General features: G+C 57.7%; 2 protein-coding genes across 5 annotated transcripts in view; one reads left to right on the plus strand and one right to left on the minus strand.

The window, feature by feature from the left end:
* Positions 1-167: 167 nt before the first annotated feature.
* Positions 168-18,545, minus strand: IKBKG (inhibitor of nuclear factor kappa B kinase regulatory subunit gamma). 4 transcript variants are annotated; one of them, XM_060292955.2, is made up of 10 exons: positions 18,149-18,545; positions 14,475-14,676; positions 10,960-11,171; positions 6,305-6,420; positions 3,860-4,012; positions 3,276-3,351; positions 2,134-2,277; positions 1,708-1,850; positions 1,478-1,539; positions 168-1,209 (listed from the first exon to the last, which is right to left on the minus strand). In XM_060292955.2, exons 2-10 carry the CDS (start codon positions 14,659-14,661, stop codon positions 1,067-1,069), a joined length of 1,236 nt encoding a protein of 411 aa, XP_060148938.1. In that variant the 5' UTR covers positions 14,662-14,676; positions 18,149-18,545; the 3' UTR covers positions 168-1,066. The 4 variants fall into 4 exon arrangements, with proteins under 4 accessions (XP_060148938.1, XP_060148937.1, XP_060148936.1 ...); XM_060292954.2 differs by having other exon boundaries at positions 6,305-6,423; positions 18,114-18,543; XM_060292953.2 differs by having other exon boundaries at positions 6,305-6,423; positions 18,149-18,542.
* G6PD (glucose-6-phosphate dehydrogenase) overlaps positions 18,336-18,939 on the plus strand; it is a 13,067-nt gene continuing 12,463 nt past the window's right edge. Inside the window, exon 1 of the mRNA XM_060292950.2 lies at positions 18,336-18,838. Coding sequence (XP_060148933.1) covers positions 18,727-18,838 — 112 coding nt within the window. The 5' untranslated portion in view covers positions 18,336-18,726. The remainder of the gene's footprint in view (positions 18,839-18,939) is intronic.

Here is an 18,939-nt window from a genome sequence, read left to right on the forward strand (position 1 = left end):
CCTGGTCCGGGAAGATCCCACATGCCGCGGAGCGGCTGGGCCCGTGAGCCATGGCCGCTGAGCCTGCGCATCCGGAGCCTGTGCTCCGCAACGGGAGAGGGCACAACAGTGAGAGGCCTACGTACTGCAAAAAAAAAAAAAAAAAAAAAAAAAGTGACAATCTCCAGTCCAAACACACCGGTACCAAGTCAGGAGGAAAAGATAACCGAAATTTCTATCACACACAAGAGCTGATCCCACTAATGACCAAAGAGCTGCTGTAAGTCAAGGAACAAAAGACTAACAGCCCAATAGAGAAATGGGCAAAAAATACAAACAAGCTGTCTACACCAGAAGAACTGAACAGGACCCTTCAAGCTCTCAAGAGATGCTCAAGCTCCCTCTTAACAGAGAACGGCTCGCCTGGTGGACGGCACAAGCCCACGGGCTGGACACCCATCATCTGCGGCAGGGCGATGGGGAGTGAGGGAGGAGTGGGAAAGCACGCCCAGGGTAGGGGAGCGCCGGCACTGTCTACCCCCCTGCTCAATGGTGCCGCTTCTGCGGCATCCAACCAAAAGGTACATATGACGGACGCACAAGGATTTTCAGCGTGGTGTTGTTTATGACAGTAAAAAGACCAGTAACAACGCAAACGTCCGCTAGCAGCAGACAAGTTCGATCCACAGTGGTGCAGCCGCCAATGGAACAGCACACGGCCCATGAGAGCAGCACCGCACTGTGCCAGGCGGCCGGGACGAAGGGTCCTGCCCGTCTCAGCCTGGGAATCAGTTGTCTGGGAGCCCTGGCCTGGGCTCTTGGCTTCCCCAGCACAGGTGAAAGAAGAGCGAACCCCGGACTCAAGCAGACAGAACGAACAGAAAAAGCAGAGCATCGCACCTATCTGGGGCTCTGTGTGCCCTAAAAGAGGTGAACCAGCGGACGGGGACGTAAGGCCCTGCGGCTAGGTCTCGGGGCTCAGAGAAGGGGCCCACCCTCTGTCACCCAGCCCCTAATTCAGGACCAGGCAGACAGGAGAGGAAAGCAACAGATTGCACTGTCCTGGGCTGGGTGTCGGTAGGCAGCCCTACTCGATGCACTCCATGACGTGTATCTGCAGGGTGTCCATGTCAGGAGCCTGATACTGGCACTTGGGGCAGCAGAAGTTGGGCGGCTCTTCAGGGGGGCTTCTCCTCTGGCTGGGCAGGGCCACGTGAAAGGAGTGATGAGCTGGGGAAAGAGAATAGGCACTGGTGGGGGCGGGCTTCTTGTGTGTCCCCTTGCACAAACTGCAGGGAAGGGCCAAGGCAGAAAGTGCCAAGATACCTTGGTTCCAGTGACCTGGGTCCCCACCGCTAGCGCCTCCCCTTTAGCCCCGCCCCCAGGGGCGGTACCGCTGGGAAGGAGGGGCCAGGGGCTCTCTCGCTGGGCTCCAGGATCCTCAGCACCTCCTCCCAGCACCCTGCCCTCCCCAGCCCTCCCCCTGCAGCTCCCTCACCTGGGGCAGGGGCTAAGGGGGCCTGGGAGACCTCTACATGCCGCTTCCTCATGTCTTCGATCCTTTGAGAAAAGAAACCGTCCGATCAGTACGTATGAGTCAATCTCCAGCACGTACAAAGCTGATGGAAGGACGAGGCGCGAGGCGGGGAGAGGGAGGCCAGCTCCCCCTAACCTGACAGGCCCGGTACCCGCTGCCACTCCCCGTGGGTCCCGCGCTCCGAGGCCCACCTGGCCGACTCCTGACAGCTGGTCTTCAGCCTGTTGTGCTCCCTCTGCAGCTGCTCCAGCTGCGCCTGCAGGAACTCCTTCTTCTCAGCCAGCTTCTCCCGGGCCTGCCTCTCAGCCTGGAAATCCGCCTTGTAGATATCCGCCTGGCAAAGCCAAGACAGGGGCAGTGCCCACTCTCCATCAGCCACGCACTGGACACTCCACGGCAGCCACGGGGGCCGGGGGAAGGCAGAGCCCGCTCCTGTTCTCCCAGAGCCCACAGCACGAAGACAGTCACCCCAGAGGCATCGAGGCTTCCAGGAACACTGCGAGGGACTCAAAGAGCTTCCGAGAGGCCAGTGCAAAGCGCTGCCAGAGGCATGCCGGTCCCAGCGCCAGTGGCCCGGTCTGCTCACCCGCGCGCAGGCCGCAGAGGAGAGCCCTCACCTGGGCTTTCAGCACCGGAACCGTCTCCATCACAGTCTTGTGTTGCTCAGCCTCTTCCTTCAGTTTGTCGATCAGCTCCTGTTTAGCCACCAGGGCCTCCTCGGCCTGCTTGAGCTGCTGCTTGAGATCTTCCAGCTGCAATCCCTAGATGTGGGCGACGGGGAGCTGACAGGGCCTGGTCTGGCTCAGCCTTGGGGCAGGGCTGCCCCCAGGCCAGCTGCCGCTCCAGGAAGGCAGAACCGAGAGGAACGAGAGATCGGGCCCAGCCAGCCCGTGCTATGCAGGGCCCAGGAAAGGCGGAGGCTGGAGGGGACCTCGAGGTCATCTGGCACAACCGCCCCCAGGCCGACATTCCCTTCCCAGCTGGACAGTCCTCTGACCCCTCAAAGGACAGGGGCCACACTCCCTCCGGAGGCCACGTGCTGCACACTGAGCCAGTCTCATGCACTAATGCTCCACCATGTGCCCGCTAAGCCGAGGCCCGTCGGTCCTTCCGCTCTGCCACCTGGTCGAGGGTCTGCTGGTCCCTCACGGATGCCCCCCCCCCACAGCCCCACACACAGACGCACACACACACCACCAAGCCTTCCCTCTGGAGATCAAAGGGACACGCTTTCCTAACTAACTCTTCCTCATGGGACCCACTTTTCAGGCTTTACCCTTATAAATCTCTTCCGGGTATGTTCGGGTTTGACTACATCCTTCTTAGAATGTGATCACTAGAAGCCGCACTCAGTATGAGTCTGACGAGGACAAACTAGAAAAGGGGTATCAGCCACCTTCAACACTGGTATGGAAACATTCCCAGGGAAATCTGGGGACGCCTGGCGGGAGGGACCAGCTGCAGAGACAAGCGTGGTCCTGCCCACAGGCGGAGCATCTGGAGGCGCCGCCTAGTCCAACATGGGCTGCAAACAACACAGCCCCAGCGTCCCCGCCTCCCCACTGCCTGTCCTGAGCCATCACCCCAGAGCCCTGACGAAGCTCTAGGTCGAATGGAGGATCCCTCTCCAGAGCCAGCTGTGTGAGTCTGTTAAGGTAGGGCCTTGAGTTCCAGTACCCCTGAGCTGAGGGAGTCAGCCCCAGGCCGGCAGCCCAGGAGATGCCGCCACCATGTCCACTCGGCTCCACTCACTGCTCACCATGCTGCTCTTGATGTGGCTGTCATACTCTTGGAAGAGCTGGTGATAGGCCACCTGCAGCTGGGCCAGCTTCCTCCTACGGAAAAGGAGCTGAGGCTGGAGAACCACCTTGTGCTGACCCAGCCACAGCTCTTACTGCTTCCAACTCCACCCTCTTCCTTGTCGTCACGGCCACAGACCAGAATGTGGCTTTCAGGGTGCCTGTGTGCCTGGAAGGCCGTCAGCTCTGAGGCAAGCTTTGCTACCTATTTCATATCATTTTCCATCAATCTGGCATTTCAAAATGTACACAAAGAAATGTTTATAATAAAACAGAGCTGTCCTGTACTGGTCAAAAAAGTCAAGTTCAAGAAAAACAGAGAAAAGCAGGAGGACTGTTCTAGATTAAAGAAGACTCAAAAGACACGCCAACAAGGAGAAGGTAGGATCCCAGACGGGACGCTGTTGACATGTGGACCGGAGAGCGAACAATGTCACCCTCTGAAAGCCAGATCGTTGGGGTGTGACAACGGTAAGGGACAGCATTGGGCCCTCCCCACCGGCCGGCCCCTGGAAGGGCTCCCAGGAGGCAGCGGCCCACTCACTTCTCCTCCGAGGCAGCCTGGCGCTCCATGCGCAGGGCGGCGTCCATGCTCTGGTTCTGCAGGCGCAGCTGGTCCACCTGCACGCTGTGCTGCTGCTGCAGCGCCTCGCGCTCGTTCTCCAGCTGCCGGGCCTGCTCGCTGGCGGCCCGGACCCTGGTGAGGGCATGGGCGGTCACAGAGGGCCTGTAGCAGGACCCTCCTGTGCTCCCAGCATCCCCGCCACGCTGTGCAGAGGCAGGGACAAGTCACGGCACAGTGGGACCAAGGAGGGGGGGACAAGTCACAGAGAGGTGGGACCAAGGGGGTCCTCCAGGCATCACAGTGGACGCACTATCACTGGAAACAGGGACAACTGCAGGGCAGCCGAATGGGGGCAGGGTCGGGCTGATGGCAGCCCCCAGAGAAGCCCTTTGGAAGGCGAAGGAGGTGGTCCCAGGGGAGAGGAGCCCCAGGGAACTGCCCATTGGGTTGCGACACGTGGGCGCTGGGGGCCCTGGCCAGAGCCATCTCAGTGGATGGGCTGGGAGGGACTGGGAGGAAAGCAGGTGGAGACAGCCAGCAAAGAGAGCCTTTCTGGAAGCCGGAGAGGGAGAAGGTGAGAAATGGGGCAGGGCGGGGGGAGGTGAAGGGGAGGCAGGGTCAGTGCTCAGAGGCTCTCTGCCGACCAGTCACAGCTCCAGAAGTGGCGAGGGGGCGCAGGCCCGTCTGGGCCCTGGGGTCCGCACCTGCACGAAGAGCCTCGCGCCTGCCCACCCAGGAGACAGCAGCAGCCTCAGCAGAGAATTCCCGGTGCCCTGTCCCATGGCGCAGTGACAGCTCAGCTCTCCTCAGCCACCTCCGGCCCAGCCCGCCATCTCCCCGCTCCACATCCCTACGTCCACACAGCTCCCTGCGCGACGACAGTGGCTGCTTCTTGGTGGGGGAGGCTACTGGGGATGGTCTCTGGTCTCACCGTGTGCACGCGCCCATCCAAATCTACTGAACACAGGTCCCCATCTGGGAGCCGACAAAAGTTAGCGGCTGCCACTGTCATCAGCAGATGGAAGTGCTGCCTGCCAGGGGCCCGATGTGACAGGCCAGGGCTCAAAGGGCAGCCATGTGCATTAAGTCTGAGGCCACTTAAATGGCCACGCCGAATGATGTGAGATGCGCCAGGCTTCCTGCCCCGAGCCGTCCAGCTCAGCACGCACATGCTCAGCCACGGAGACGGGGGCGGGGGACAGGGAAGGAGGGTGCCCAAGAGCCTACAATTGCTGGAGGAACGCCCTTGCAGGGTCATTAAGTGACCAAAGTTGGCTTCTTTCATGTGCATAGAAAAAAGATAGGCGGGGAAGACCCAAAAGCGCCCTAAAAATTACACGTGCCTTTTTGAAACCCGGAGGGACAGAAGCGTGTACGGGAAACAGCAGAATGCGAAGAGCCAGGGGCCAGCAGGCTCAGCCTTCCGCGGCCTCCCTTTCGCCGTCTTCTTTCTAGAGGGCAGCGCGCTCACACGCTGTCACCCCTGCCTGCTCCTCCAGCCTCCTTCACAAAGGCGCCCCCGACACCGCCCAGGGCACCCCGATCACCTCCCGCGCTGGGAGAGCTGGGGCCACCTCTGTCGCCTGGACCCATCTTTCTGGACGGCAGCAGCCGGGCGGCGTGAGAATCACTGAAACATCCGTGCCCTTTGACCCAATGACCCCGCTTACAGGAACCTCCCTCTGCAGGAGAGAGCGACTGGTGGACCTGAGGCTGCCAGCTTTGTAAGGGCCGGCTTGCAAGGCTGGCCCCGGGGTGGTGCCCGGGCAGTGGGCTGGTGCGAGTGCCCTGCATCAACAAGACACTTTCCCTACTGATAAGGGTGGTCCCTGTGCCTGGACTCTGGCACCACAGGGTGGTTTAGGGGGCGCACCTGCTTTCCTCTGGGAATCGGGAAGTTTGGCACGTGCCGGGCAGCGACCAGCCCTCAATGAAACCCGGGGCGCTGAGTCTCGAGTGGGCTCCCTGGGTCTCCAGGGAGGCATCTGTCACTGCCGGAGAAGGGAGAGTGCTCGGCTGGCCCCTCATGGGAGGGAGAGGGGAAGCCGAAGGTGTGGGGTTCTCCACCCCCGACCCGCGTCTTCTGTCCTTGGGGGTGCTGGCGCATGCCCTGTCCCTGTCATCAACCTCAGCCGGGAGGGCACTGGAGTGCTTTCCTGCAGGTCACGGGGGTGCTCTTCCCCACTGCCCGGCAAATGCCCCCTCAGGAAATAATCCAAACTCCAGCAAAAGGTCAGAGAGGCCAGAAGTGCCGCTGGGACTCAGGTCCTGGACACCCAGTCCACAGCCCCGCCACACACCTGCCCCACGCCCGTGTGCTCCCATCCATCCTGTCACAGAGGAGCTCTCTGGAAGCCCCTGAATGGCCTCATTCTTCTCGGGCGCCTGACACGGCCTCCAGGCTGGCTTTCCCTCCCTACTCACCTGCCCTCCAAAGTCTGCCGCTCCTTGGTGGCGGCCTCCAAGCGGCTCTGGCTCTCCTGCAGCTCCCCCAGCAAGGACGTCACCTGGGCTTTCACTGAGGCCTTGTCCTCGGCCATCTGCTGCATGAAAAAAAGCCACCTCCTGTCGGCGATGCTTCCCTACCAGCTGCTCACCCCTGGCAGCCCCAAGCCCCAGGGCAGCTGAAAGCACTGAGACGGGTCCCCCGAGGGCTCCCCTCGCACCCTCAGCACCCCTACTCATCTCACCTCTCACCTCTGGAAGCTTCTCCCCCCCAGCGAGGCAACTGAAGCGGTGGAAAGGGATCGAGTCCCATGAGCCCCCACTCCAAGCCCCTCCTCATCCCTGCAGATGGGGCAACAGGAGACCCAGGGACACGGGAGCACGGAGGTGCCTCGAGTCTCACGAGGCTGACAAGCAGGCCGCGAGGGCTGAGCCCAGCAGGAGTCTGTGTGCCTCCGTCATCAAACTGTCCAGATCCCGGTCCCCTGAGACCTCGGGCTGCTCAAGCCAAGGATGCAGCCCCGGTCTTCTGCATACCCGGCCCCTCCGCAGTAACCCCTCGGTAGGAACCAGCAGCCCTGTGCTCCCGGCCGCACACACGGCCCCACCCACCATCCTTCTCAAGGGCAGTCTCAGGGCCGCGTCTCCTCTCCAGCTATACGCGCACGATGATGACCTGCTCCGTCTCAAGGCTTTCAGTACCCTCCACGGACTGAGGGCTTCCAGATTCCTCCCTCCAGGACAGACTTCCCTCCGGCACCCCAGCTTAGCTACCCAACTGCCTGCCCAGCTTCTCCACATTGAGGCCCGGAGGCTGCAGTAAGCTTTCCCCAAAAGGACCACAAAGCAGGGGGCTTAAGACAACAGAAACGGATTGCCTCTAGAGGCCGGGAGTCCAAGAGTAAGGTGTCGGCGGGCCTGGTTCCTCCTGAGGGCCCTTGGCTGTAGCAGCCTCCATTGTCACGTGACCATCTTCCCTGGGTGTCTGTTTCTCTTCTTTGAAACATACCAGTCATTGGATTTAGGCCCATCCTAAGCCAGTGTGACCTCATCTGAACTTGATTACATCTGCAAACACCCCATTTCTAAATAAGGTCACATTCTGAGGTCCCAGGGGTTAGGATATGGGCATTTCTTTTGGGGGAACATAATTCAACCCATAACACCCCTACACTAGACAGGAATCCAGATAATGTCTCACACTAGCACAGCACCTTCCCACGGGTCCTGTCACACTCAGGATCAAAGCCCAAATCCTTCACTGGCTTACTAATCCCACATGATTAGCCCCACCATGACTCTGCCCTCCTCAGCCCCTATCCACTCTGCCCCAGCCATGTTTGCCTCTTCGGTCTTCCCTGAACATCACAGACATGCTCCTGCCTAAGGACCTTTGCACATGCTTTCTCCACCTCTAAAACAGTCTTTCCCCAGATACCCACATGTATTCCAGTCCTGACTAGATGGCACCCCGGTGAGGCCTTCCCCATCTAGTCCATCCTCCAGTTAGCGGCACAAAACCTTGGAGTCTTCTCTACCTCTCACAGCTCACATCGGATCCACCAGGAAATCCTGTCAAAATGTTTCTTAGAATCTATTTGATGACACTAAGCAGGTAACGGTAACTACTTTAGGTGTGATGGTGGTATTGTTCTTATGTTTCTTAGAGATGCACACTGAAATATTGACAGACAAAACTATGAGGTGTCTGGAATTTGGTTCAAAATAATGGGGGAACTCCTAGGTATCTACCTGAAAGAAGTGAAAACCCACGTCCACACAGCAGCATTACTCCTAACAGCCAGAGTGGAAACGACCCAAATGTCCATCAAATGACGACTGGATAAACAAAACGCAGTCTCTCCATGCACTGGAATATCATCCAGACAGACTACAGCGTGGATGGACCTCAAAACACATGATGCTGGGGCTTCCCTGGTGACGCAGTGCTTAGGACTCTGAGGTCCAATGCAGGCGGCCCAGGTTCCATCCCTGGTCAGGGAACTAGATCCCACAGGCATGTTGCAAGTAAGAATTCGCATGTCAATAGGGAGGGTGGGAGGGAGGGAGACGCAAGAGGGAGGAGATATGGGGTTATATGTATATGTATAGCTGATTCACTTTGTTATAAAGCAGAAACTAACACACCACTGTAAAGCAATTATACTCCAATAAAGATGTTAAAAAAATTTAAAAAAGAATTCGCATGCCATGACTAAGGAGCCCACCTGCCACAACTAAGACCTGGTGCAACCAAATAAATAAATAAGTAAATATTATTTTTTTTAAAAAAAAAGTGATGCTGAGTGAAAGCAGCCAGACATGAGAGCCACACGGTGGATCCTACTCACAGGAGACGCCCAGAGCAGGCAAACACAGACAGGAAGGTGAGCATGTGCCCGGGGCTGGGCAGTGACTGCTCGTGGGGACGGGCTTTCTCCTTGGGATGATGACAATGTTTTGGAAGCAGATGGAGGTGGCGGTTGGACAACTCTGTGACTATACTAAAAACTACTGAATTCTACACTTTCAAGGGGTGAATTTCATGGTATGTTGAGTTTTATCCTGGAAGAGCTGTTGGAAAAAACTCCAGCCTGTGGCTCTACCACTTTCTCCAGGGACGGGCACTCAGCTATGCCCAGGTTTTTGCTGGGGTCACCGTCTTATCCCCATCACCTGTTGTCCATGTGCAGGAGTTTCTCTTACGTATACCAGGGGTGCAACTGATGAGTTGGGGGTGACCTAAATTTTCAACTTGAAGAGAAAAATGCCAAATAGTTTTTCAAAGCAGTGGCACTGGGGCTTCCCTGGTGGCGCAGTGGTTGAGAGTCCGCCTGCCAGTGCAGAGGACACGGGTTCGTGCCCCGGTCCGGGAGGGTCCCACATGCCGCGGAGCGGCTGGGCCCGTGAGCCGTGGCCGCTGAGCCTGCGCGTCCAGAGCCTGTGCTCCGCAACGGGAGAGGCCGCAACAGTGAGAGGCCTGCGTACCGCAAAAAAAAAAAAAAGCAGTGGCACCAACTGATGCTGCCACCAGCAACATGAAGCCATGGCCCCTCCAATACCCGCTACTGTCAGGCTTGACAGCTAGAAATAGGGCTTTGGCAGTGGCTCTGATCGCTACCGTGAAGCCAGCATCCCATCACGTGAGCACGGGGCAGGCGGATGCTCTGAAGGCATCCTGAGAACAGCAGCCTTCTCCTTCTCACTTTTGCGCTGAGTACACCAGTTCAGGATTGTAGTGGCTTTACCGATGGCCCCAAAGTGACATGGCCACGGCCTAACCCCCAGTACCTGTAAATGGGACCTGATTTAGAGACAGGGTCTCTCCAGATGTGACCAACTTAAGATGAGATCGTATTGGAGGAGGGTGGGCCCCTGATCCAGTGACTGCTGAGAACTACAAAAGACTCGGACACTCGAGCAAACTCTAGAGTGGCTTCTTGCAGCCTAAGGTCACGACCCTGGGCCGGCCCAGCCCCCTTTTGAGTTCCTGTCTGAGAAAAGAGGGCTGGCAAAAGAATGTACTGTTTGCTCCAGCCAACACCTGACCTAGACCCCCACCATCCTCAGAGCCTTTCCTAAGAGGGCTCCCAACATGTGAATCCTTCCTCTGTCCCTTTGAGACAACCCAGGAGTCTTTCTTGGGGACCTGAGAGCCATTCCTCTGAAACGAAATCCTCAGGAAGGATAGGGCCTCGGTCTGCGTGTGTCTGCGTGGGATGGAATCCTAACTTCCAGAACTGACTCCCGGGGTGGACGCTGCTGACCTCACCGCACTGACACTGACCCACCCCGCGTGGGTTTTCACTTGAGCCCCTGCTCGCTGCCCCCACCTCACTCTCCCTTCAAATCGCCAGCAATTCTGTGCCCATCAGAAGGGTGCGCAGCACCTTCCCCTGCTGTTGGTAGTTACCAAACAAAACCTGTTTTTACCCCTTTACCTAATGGCCGGCTGAGCTGCTCTTTGACACCAGTGTCTTCATAAGAGGAGGACAGATGCCCAGACATGCGGGGAGAAGGCCCCATGACAGTGTGTTTGCAAACCAAGGGACGCCAAGTCCTGCCAGCCAGCACCCGAGGCTGGGAGAGAGCCCTTGGCCAGATCCTGCCCTCATCTTGATCTTGGACTTCCAGCCTCCAGAACTAGGAGACAATACGTTTCTGTGGCTTAAAACTATCCAGTTTGTGGTACTTTGTCACAGCAGCTCCAGGAACCTAACACACCTCCCCAAGGGCCCCCACCAGGCAGTCTACACCACCAGGGTGATTTGGGGCGGGGCCCCAGGCCACATGTATCACCTTGACCTGCGGGGCGCAGAGACCCGGGAACTCAGGTCAGTCACATGGGTGCCCCAGGCCTCCAGGACCAACCCCCACTCAAGTCCCCAGACCGCACCATTCACGGGAGCTTCCCTGGCGGTGGTACCCGTGCGTGCCATCACACGTGGCCCAGCCTCTCCTGGACCCGCCCTCTGTTCCTTTTATCTTTGCTGATTTCAACCTGCATCCCTCCTGGGTGACTAAGCCTAACGCCATGACCACGAGGACAATGGCTTTTCCCAACTCCAGGAGCCCCCCCCACGACCCCGAGCACAGTCCCTGCGGGTCCGGGGCGGGCAGCAGTGGCCCGCTACCTGCTGGCATGTCTTGAGGCGCTCCACCTCCTGCAGGGCCTGCTCCCTCTGCCGGTGCAGCTCCCGCTTCTCCAGGCTCAGCCTCTCCACCAGGTCCCGGGCCTCCTGGAACTTCTGCATGAGGAAGGCCTTCTCCTCCCTCTGGCTGCCCTGGAAACGCTGCAGCTCCTCACAGCGTTCCCGCAGCATCTGGTTGCTCTGGCGGATGGCATCTGCAGAGGTGGCAGGGGGCAGGTGAGCCTGGTGGCCGCGGCCTCCACCACCCCGCGGCCTCTCCCACCCTGACAGCTTCCAAACACTCCCTTCACTTCGCCAAGCGCTTTCGAAGTCAACTACGCAAATGATGTGCCCCCAGTGTCTCCAAGATATTAACCACGTCAGCTTCACTTGAAAGCATGTGTCCGGGAGTTCCCTGGTGGCCTAGTGGTTAGGATTCCAGGCTTTCGCTGTCAGGCAGTGGGTTCAATCCCTGGTTGGGGAACTGAGATCCCACCGGCCGCACATGGCAGCCAAAAAAAAAGAAAAAAGCACGTGTCAAATGCCACTTTCTTTGCAAGTGACTCTGGAACTCATCTGCCCTCTGCGTGGGTCAGAGGTGGGCCGCCCTGGGGCCCTGGGTCACTGCCTTCGGGATCAGACTCGGGGGCACAGCCACCAGAACAAACTTGCCCGTGGCACTGCTGGCCACAGACCGGGGGGGGTGGTGAGAAGCCTTGGAGCAGGCCACTTAGCCACCTCTCTGAGCCTCACCATCCTCATGTCCATGTTCAACGGGGACAAGCACACCCATCTCACAGGATGAGGAAAGGTGAACAAAAAAGCAGCCCAAGTGCCTGGTTTTCAAGACAACCTCAAGAACCAGTCCATCCTCCTTTCCCCGGGCAGTCAGCAGGGCCTAAGGAAAGGACAGCCACACACCTGGGGACACCCCAGGCAGCAGAAATCCGTTGGGAGTGACAGAACTGATCCGTGGCATGCAAAGGTTCTAGCCACCACAGAGCTGGACAAGAGGGGGCAGGCAGTAGCTTCAGGCCCCCCTCTGGTCAAAACCCCCAACGAGCTAACTGGTGCCTACTGATGGAACATTCTTTCGCCGGAACCACAGTGGCTCCTGAGCCTGGCTCCAAAGCCACCTTGTGCGCCCCACTGTCCCCTGCCTCAGGTTCCTCACCAGCCTCCACCAAGGCTCAGCTCAGCTCACATGCAACTTCTGTTTTTAACTGAGGTACAATTCACAGAACACCAAATTCACCACTTGAACTATTTTAAAGTATCCGGTCACTCAGTGGCTATAGTATACTCACCAAGCTGTGCGCCCATCACCTCTGCCTAGCTCCAGAGCATTTCCATCTTCCAAAAGAAACCTCATACCCACTGGCAGTCACTCCCCTCTGGCCCCAGACACTGGCGCCCACTCATGCTTCTCACTGGACTCGCCACATCAATGGACTCCTACACCAGGTAGAAACAACTTCTACCATGAAGCTTACCCACAAATACTCCAAACAAATCCTACGTCCACCCTCCTGCCCCCTCCTCCATGGACACAATCACAAGCATCACAGGGGCAGACACCTCGGGCCCCAGGGGTTTGGACCAGGGCCTGATACACTGCAGCCATATAAGCAGAAACGTGCAGAGCCCGAGCTCCCTGGGGGGCAGCTGGGGGTCCATGGTGCCTGTCTGGCCAGCCCGAGTCCCCTTTGCCAGAGCGCTGTCCTGGGGATGAGCAGAGACTACGCACATAGCTATGGAGGGTGAGCTGTCTCCCCGCCCCTCAGCCCGGCTGCCAGCTCTATGTGGCCCCAACACAGTAGGACATCTGATGACATCTGGGGATACTGATGGTTGTCTTAACTGAAGGGGTGCTATTGGCACCTCGTGGGTAGAGGCCAGGGACGCTGCTCAACACGCCACAGTGCCCAGAACAACCTCTAGATGTCTGAGCGCTGAGGGGGAGGACCCTGTCCTCAAGCAGGTAGGTCCCAGCCCTCTGTGCGTGAATCAGGGCTGTCTCCAAAGCAGGCCAGCGCTCCAAAAGACCAAGCAGCCCCTAAGTGGCCGGCTGACCTTTCCATCCTGCAAGAGAAGGCGACTCATCTTCACAGAAAAAGAGACACATATTCTGGGCACAAGTTTGGTCCCTGCCTGCAGGGCCTCAGCCAGCACCAGTCTCCGAGGCCTACAGGGCACGTGACTCATCAGCACAGGGCCCCGCGTGACATCCCATCACACCAGAGGATGCACTGTCCAGCAGAGGGGTCGGGGAGTGGTCCCATGACTGTGGCCTCCACTGCTTATGTCACATGCCAACCTGCCCACCAGCTTGGACAGTGGACGGCTGAGTGAAAATAACCAAGGCCCTGTCCTCTGGGATATGGTGTACACAAAGGCTGCGACCTTTCTAAGCCCTGAGTTGCCAACAGGAACCAGGATGAAGCAAAAGTGGCCATGTGCCCCATCACTCCCCGTGACCCACCCGGGGAGTCTGTGCCGCCCATCTCCACCTGCAGCTCTGGGCTCGGCAGTGTAGAAGGTCCTCACAGCACAAAACACAAGAGTCTCACTGAGTGAGAAGCAGGGGCGCCGCCTGGGCACCTGGGGCTACCGTACCCAAGGAGCGGCGCGCCAGACGAGGAGCCCCCGGGGCACGACCACCAGGGGGGAGGGCTGTCTCACGCGAAGCAGGCAGGAGTGGGCCACACCCCAGGGCAGCCACACCAGGTGAGGGGCGCGATGAGACGGCCCCTGGGGCCTGGAGAAGCTGCCCCCGATGCAGGTGAGCACATGGACAGTGAGTGAGCGGGGGCTGTGATGGCGATGGGGAGGGGGCGGCCCGGAAGGTACTCGAACCCGGCCACCTGGGGGATGGGTGCTGCTGGAGGACAGCCCTCAGCTCCGGTAACTTCGAGGAGCGGCCCGCCGGGCTCATGCCCCGCCCACAGGGCCTGAACGCCCCTTTTCCAAAGCAGCCCACTGGCCCTTCTCAGGGAGGCCACGCCCATTCCCAGAGCGGACCACAGCCCCTTTCCGGAGCAGGTCACGCCCCCTCCCCAGGATAGCCACGCCCCTTCCCAGGATAGCCACGCCCCTTCCCACGAGAGCCAGTGATTAATGACTGATCAGTACTGAGACACAGGGGGCCTGGCCGCGTTGGCCCAAGTGGGACAACGCAGAAGGGTCTTTCCCGCTCCAGAGCTCCTTGTAGGGCTGGCCTGCACTGCGGCCCAGCTTCTCCCTCCGCCCTCCCCTGCTTCTTCACTGCCCTGCCCTTCCCCCCCCAGTGTTACTCCTAAGAGAACTCTAAATAAACGTCCTGCATGCCACTCTGTATCTCAAAGTCCACTTCCAGGGAATCCCACCTGAAACAAAGAGGAAGCGTGGCTGAGCTTCAGTCTCTAACTGGCCCACCCCAGTCCCAGTCAAGGCAGAGGGGCAGGTGAGTGCGATAATCCTTCCCCCAGCAGTGCCGGGTCCCCGGACATTTTACTCCACACACCCGCTGTCTCCCTCACCTCGGAGCTCTTGATTCTCCTCCAGACAGCGCTGGAAGGTCTCAGGAGCAGCCTGCTCTGAAGGCAGGTGGAGCATGGCTGGCTTCCCCAGAGAAGACTCTTCACCCAGCACGTCCTGGTCCCCTGCCGGGCCGCCGCTAGGCTGCACCATCTCACACAGTGGACTCTTCCAAGGGGGCCTGCTCATCCAACACGTCAGGGTCTGAAACAGAGAGCCAGCAGAGGCATCACGTGAGGAGGCCTATGCAGAATTCTCCCACCCTGCAGGCCGGGGAGGAGTTCGGGCGCCACACTTTAAGCAGAATGACGAGCACTGTGCCAAGCAGAAAAGGCTGCTAAGAGGTGGCACATACTCCCATTCCAAAGGGAGGCACAGGCATTTATGTGGCGCTTGGAAAGGTCACGGTTCAGCACTGGTTGTAAACTGTGCCTAGCACTATCTCCAGGCTGTAACCTGAGGAACTTCACCAGAGAGGAGAAATCACAGAGATTATTTTTGGAGGGAGGTGCCAGTGTGCCGGGAATCCTACCCCGACACCTACACCTCCAAGCACGAGTAGAGGGTGCTGGCCCCTCACCTAGTGTACTGAGTGGAATGATGGCCCCCAATAAGGTATGTCCACGCCCTGACCCCCAGAACCTGTGACTGTGACCTGACTTGGCAAAAGGGTCTTTGCAGATGTAATAAAGTTAAGGATCTGGAGATGAGATCATCCTGGATGAGAGTGGCCCTAAATCCAATGGCAGGGTCCTTATAAGACACAGAAGAGCAGAGATACAGACGCAGAGCAGAAGCCACGTGAAGATGGAGGCAGAGATGGGAGGGATGCGGCCACAAGCCAAGCGGCACCTGGAGCCCCCAGAAGCTGGAAGAGGCAGGAAGAACCCTCCCCTGGAACCTCCAAAGGAAGCACGGCCCTGCCAACACCTTGATCGCAGGCTTCTGGTCTCCAGAGCTGGGAGAGGATAAATTTCTGTTGCTTTCAGCCCCCTGGCTTGTGGAAATCTCCCACGGCAGCCCTAGGAAGTCCAGACACCAAGTAAGAGGGGCTTCACTCAGAGCCTGATGAGTGTTCCCTGGACCTGAGGGGCCGAGGTGGACATCTAGCATCTGATGTGTACTGAAGCATCTGAAAGTGGGAGCTGGGCTCACAGCCGAAGAGAAAGTGGCAGACACAGGCTGAGCTGTTTGCGTTCTCTTGTGAACTAGAGTATAGAGAGGGAGGCTATGCTGGACAGCAGCAGCCTGGAGCCCTTTTAAGTCCTGACCAAGAAGACTGACTACATGGAGGAGGAGGCCAATCCCAACAGAAGTTTCCAGGAGTAGGGCCTGAGCTTCAGCCAGAGACTCGAACACCAAGTGAGCCTGGACGTTTCACTATTACTGATACTTACCTGAACACCCTCCTGACCCACCAGCAGTATCTGACGGATCGCTGGTCCCTGATTCCAGAACAGCCCACTCTCCTGGTTCTCCTTCTGCCTCACGGGCTGCCCCTGCTCTGGCTCTTTCACTGGACCATCCTCGTCAGCCCAGCCCTTCACATGGCGGTGCCCAGGGCTCTGTTCTGGGATCTTTTCTCTAACTCCAGTCACTCCAATACTAATTCCATCCAGACTCAAAGCTGTAACCCTCATCTTAATGCTGATGATACCCCAAATCAGAACTCCTTCCTGAACTCCAAACTAACACATCAAACTCCACATCTCCACTTGGGTATCTAGTCATCCTCTCAAAACTAATGTCTCGGGCTTCCCTGGTGGCGCAGTGGTTGGGAGTCCGCCTGCCGATGCAGGGGACGCAGGTTCGTGCCCTGGTCCGGGAAGATCCCACGTGCCGCGGCGCGGCTGGGCCCGTGAGCCATGGCCGCTGAGCCTGCGCGTCCGGAGCCTGTGCTCCGCAACGGGAGAGGCCACAACAGTAAGAGGCCCGCGTACTGCAAAAAAAAAAACCAAAAAACTAACGTCTCTAAAACTGCACTCCTGACAGTTCCCAGAAGCCAGCTCACCCACGGCCTTCCTTATTAGCAGTTGGTGGCAAATCCATCCTCCAGTTAGCGGGACAAAACCTAGGAGTCCTTCTTGAGTCCTCTCTGCCGCTCACAGCTCACGTCAGATCCATCAGGAAATCCTGTCAAAATGTATCTTAGAATTTATTTGATGATGCTAAGCAAATAATGGTAACTATTTTAGGTGTGATAGTGGTATTGTGGTTATGTTTCTTTCAAAGTCATTTCTTAGAGATGCACACTGAAATATTTGTGGACGAAATTACACTGTCTGGAATTTGGTTCAAAATAATGGGGGAACTCCTAGGTATCTACCTGAAAGAAATGAAAACCTGTGTCCACACAGGGATGTTCACAGCAGCATTACTCCTAACAGCCAAAGAGTGGAAATGACCGAAATGTCCATCAGCTGATGAATAAACAAAATCTAGTACGTTCCCACGCTACAACATTATGCTAAGAGAAAGAAACAAGTCACAAAAGACCACATATTATATGATTCCATTCATGTGAAATGTCCAGAACAGGCAAATACATAGAGACTAGTGGATGCTTAGAGCTGGGGTAGATGGGGTGATGGGGGTGATGGCTAAAGTTTATGGGATTTCTTTTTGGAGTGATGAAAATGTTCTGGAATTAATGGTGATGGTTGTGCAAGTCTGTGAATATACCAGCAAACTGTACACTTTAAATGGGTGAATTGTAAGGTATGTGAATTATATGTCAATAAAGCTATTTTTGAAAATAATAGAATACTGTGAGGGGTATAAATTAAACAAAAGTAGCCACGAGTTGGTAACTGTTGAAGCTGGGAAGTGGATACATTGGATTTACCAGACTATTCTTTCTACTTTTGAACATCTTTGAAATTTTACATAATAAAATGATCAGAGCAGCATCGTCTCTCACCTGGATTACTACAATAACCTCCTAACAGGTCACCCTGCTCCTACCCTTGCCCCCTGCAGTCTGTTCTCCCCACCGCGCCAATCAGCGAACAATCAGCTGAACAATCAGCCTAAAAGGTGACTCTGATCACATTCCTCTTCTACTCGGATCCCTACCATGGTGTCTCATTGCCCATCGCGTAAAACTCAAAGACCCTACAACCCGCCTACAAGGCCGTGCACTATCTGGTCCCCCATGGCTTCCACTCTAAGTACTCTCCCCTCGCTCACTCTACTCCAGATATAGTGGCCGCCTTAATGAGTTCCTCGAACATGCCAGGATGGCCCATTCATCCTCAAGTCACAGAAAGGATATGAGGTCCGGGAGACAGTCACCTTTTGCAAAAGGAGCAAAATGAGGCACATGAGTTAAGATACTTAGCTGCCAAGTTATATTTGAGGCCTTTTTAAAGAACTTAACCTCAAATGCAGTCAAGTTTGATGAACAGAAAATGTCTCCGAACTAGAAGAGTCATTCACAAACTAGGGGTGTGGTCAGACTCCGCCGTGGTGGAGGAAGAAGAGGCAGGAACAGTCCCGCTCGCCGCTAAAGTAACCTGAGTCCTAAATCGGCTGGGCTCGGCCCCTGGTCTAGAAGCTGGCGGCAGAACCTGGCTGGGGCCCAACAGGAGGGGGAAGCCTGGTCGTCCGGGGGGGGGTCTCGGAGGCAGCGGAACACCCACCGATGGTACCCTGTCTTCGGAAAAGAGGACCACACCTGTCAGCAGAGTCGGTCCGACGTGAGAAAGGCGGGAGTGGCGGGCCCCGAGCGCTCCTCGGGCCCCGATGCTCCGAGAAAGCCTGGGTTCCGCGGTAGCCCTTCCCTTCTCCCGCTGCCAAATTCCCACTTCCGGCTTCCGGTGTCGTAACTGTGGGATCCGGAAGTAAAACACTCAGGCCCCGACCCCGGCCGGCCGGGGAGAGGTGTGAGGGAGGCTGCCTCAGACCGAAACCCGAGCCCGGCAGCTTCGGCTGGCCCTCAGGACGTTCCCCAGTAATATGCGTCGCGAGCCGCATTCCCCCTTGTCTCTCCGTCGGCTGCATCCAGCCTCGGGGCGCTTGGCCGCCCCGCCCCCGTTAGGGGAGGAGCCACGACGAGGCTATCATCTAATAGGGCCGGTTTGACCTGATCCGGCGACCGGTCCAGCGAGGGGACGGGGCTGCTGAAGGCCCCGCCCACAAACAAGGTCGAGGGGCGTGACCACGCGGCCGGCGGAAGTGGAGCCCTTCGCGAGGGCGCGGGACCTCCCAGGGCACGCGAGAAAGCCGGACTATAGGGGCGGGGTCGGGCCGGGGATGGGCACGCGGGCGAGCAGCAGAGAGCAGCACGCGGACTCTCGAAGCATCGGGGACACGGTACAACGGCGGCGGGTAAAGGAAGCAGCTCGTAGCCCGGCGGCCAGCGCAGGTGCTCAAAGGGCAGGGTGGGCCAGGGCTGGGCCCTCGCACAGGGTCCGCTGGGGGGGGGGGGGGGCGGGGGGCGGCCTGGAATGCGCGCGCACCTGCCCG

This window comes from Globicephala melas, chromosome X (assembly GCF_963455315.2).
Source record: "Globicephala melas chromosome X, mGloMel1.2, whole genome shotgun sequence".
NCBI lineage: Eukaryota > Metazoa > Chordata > Mammalia > Artiodactyla > Delphinidae > Globicephala > Globicephala melas.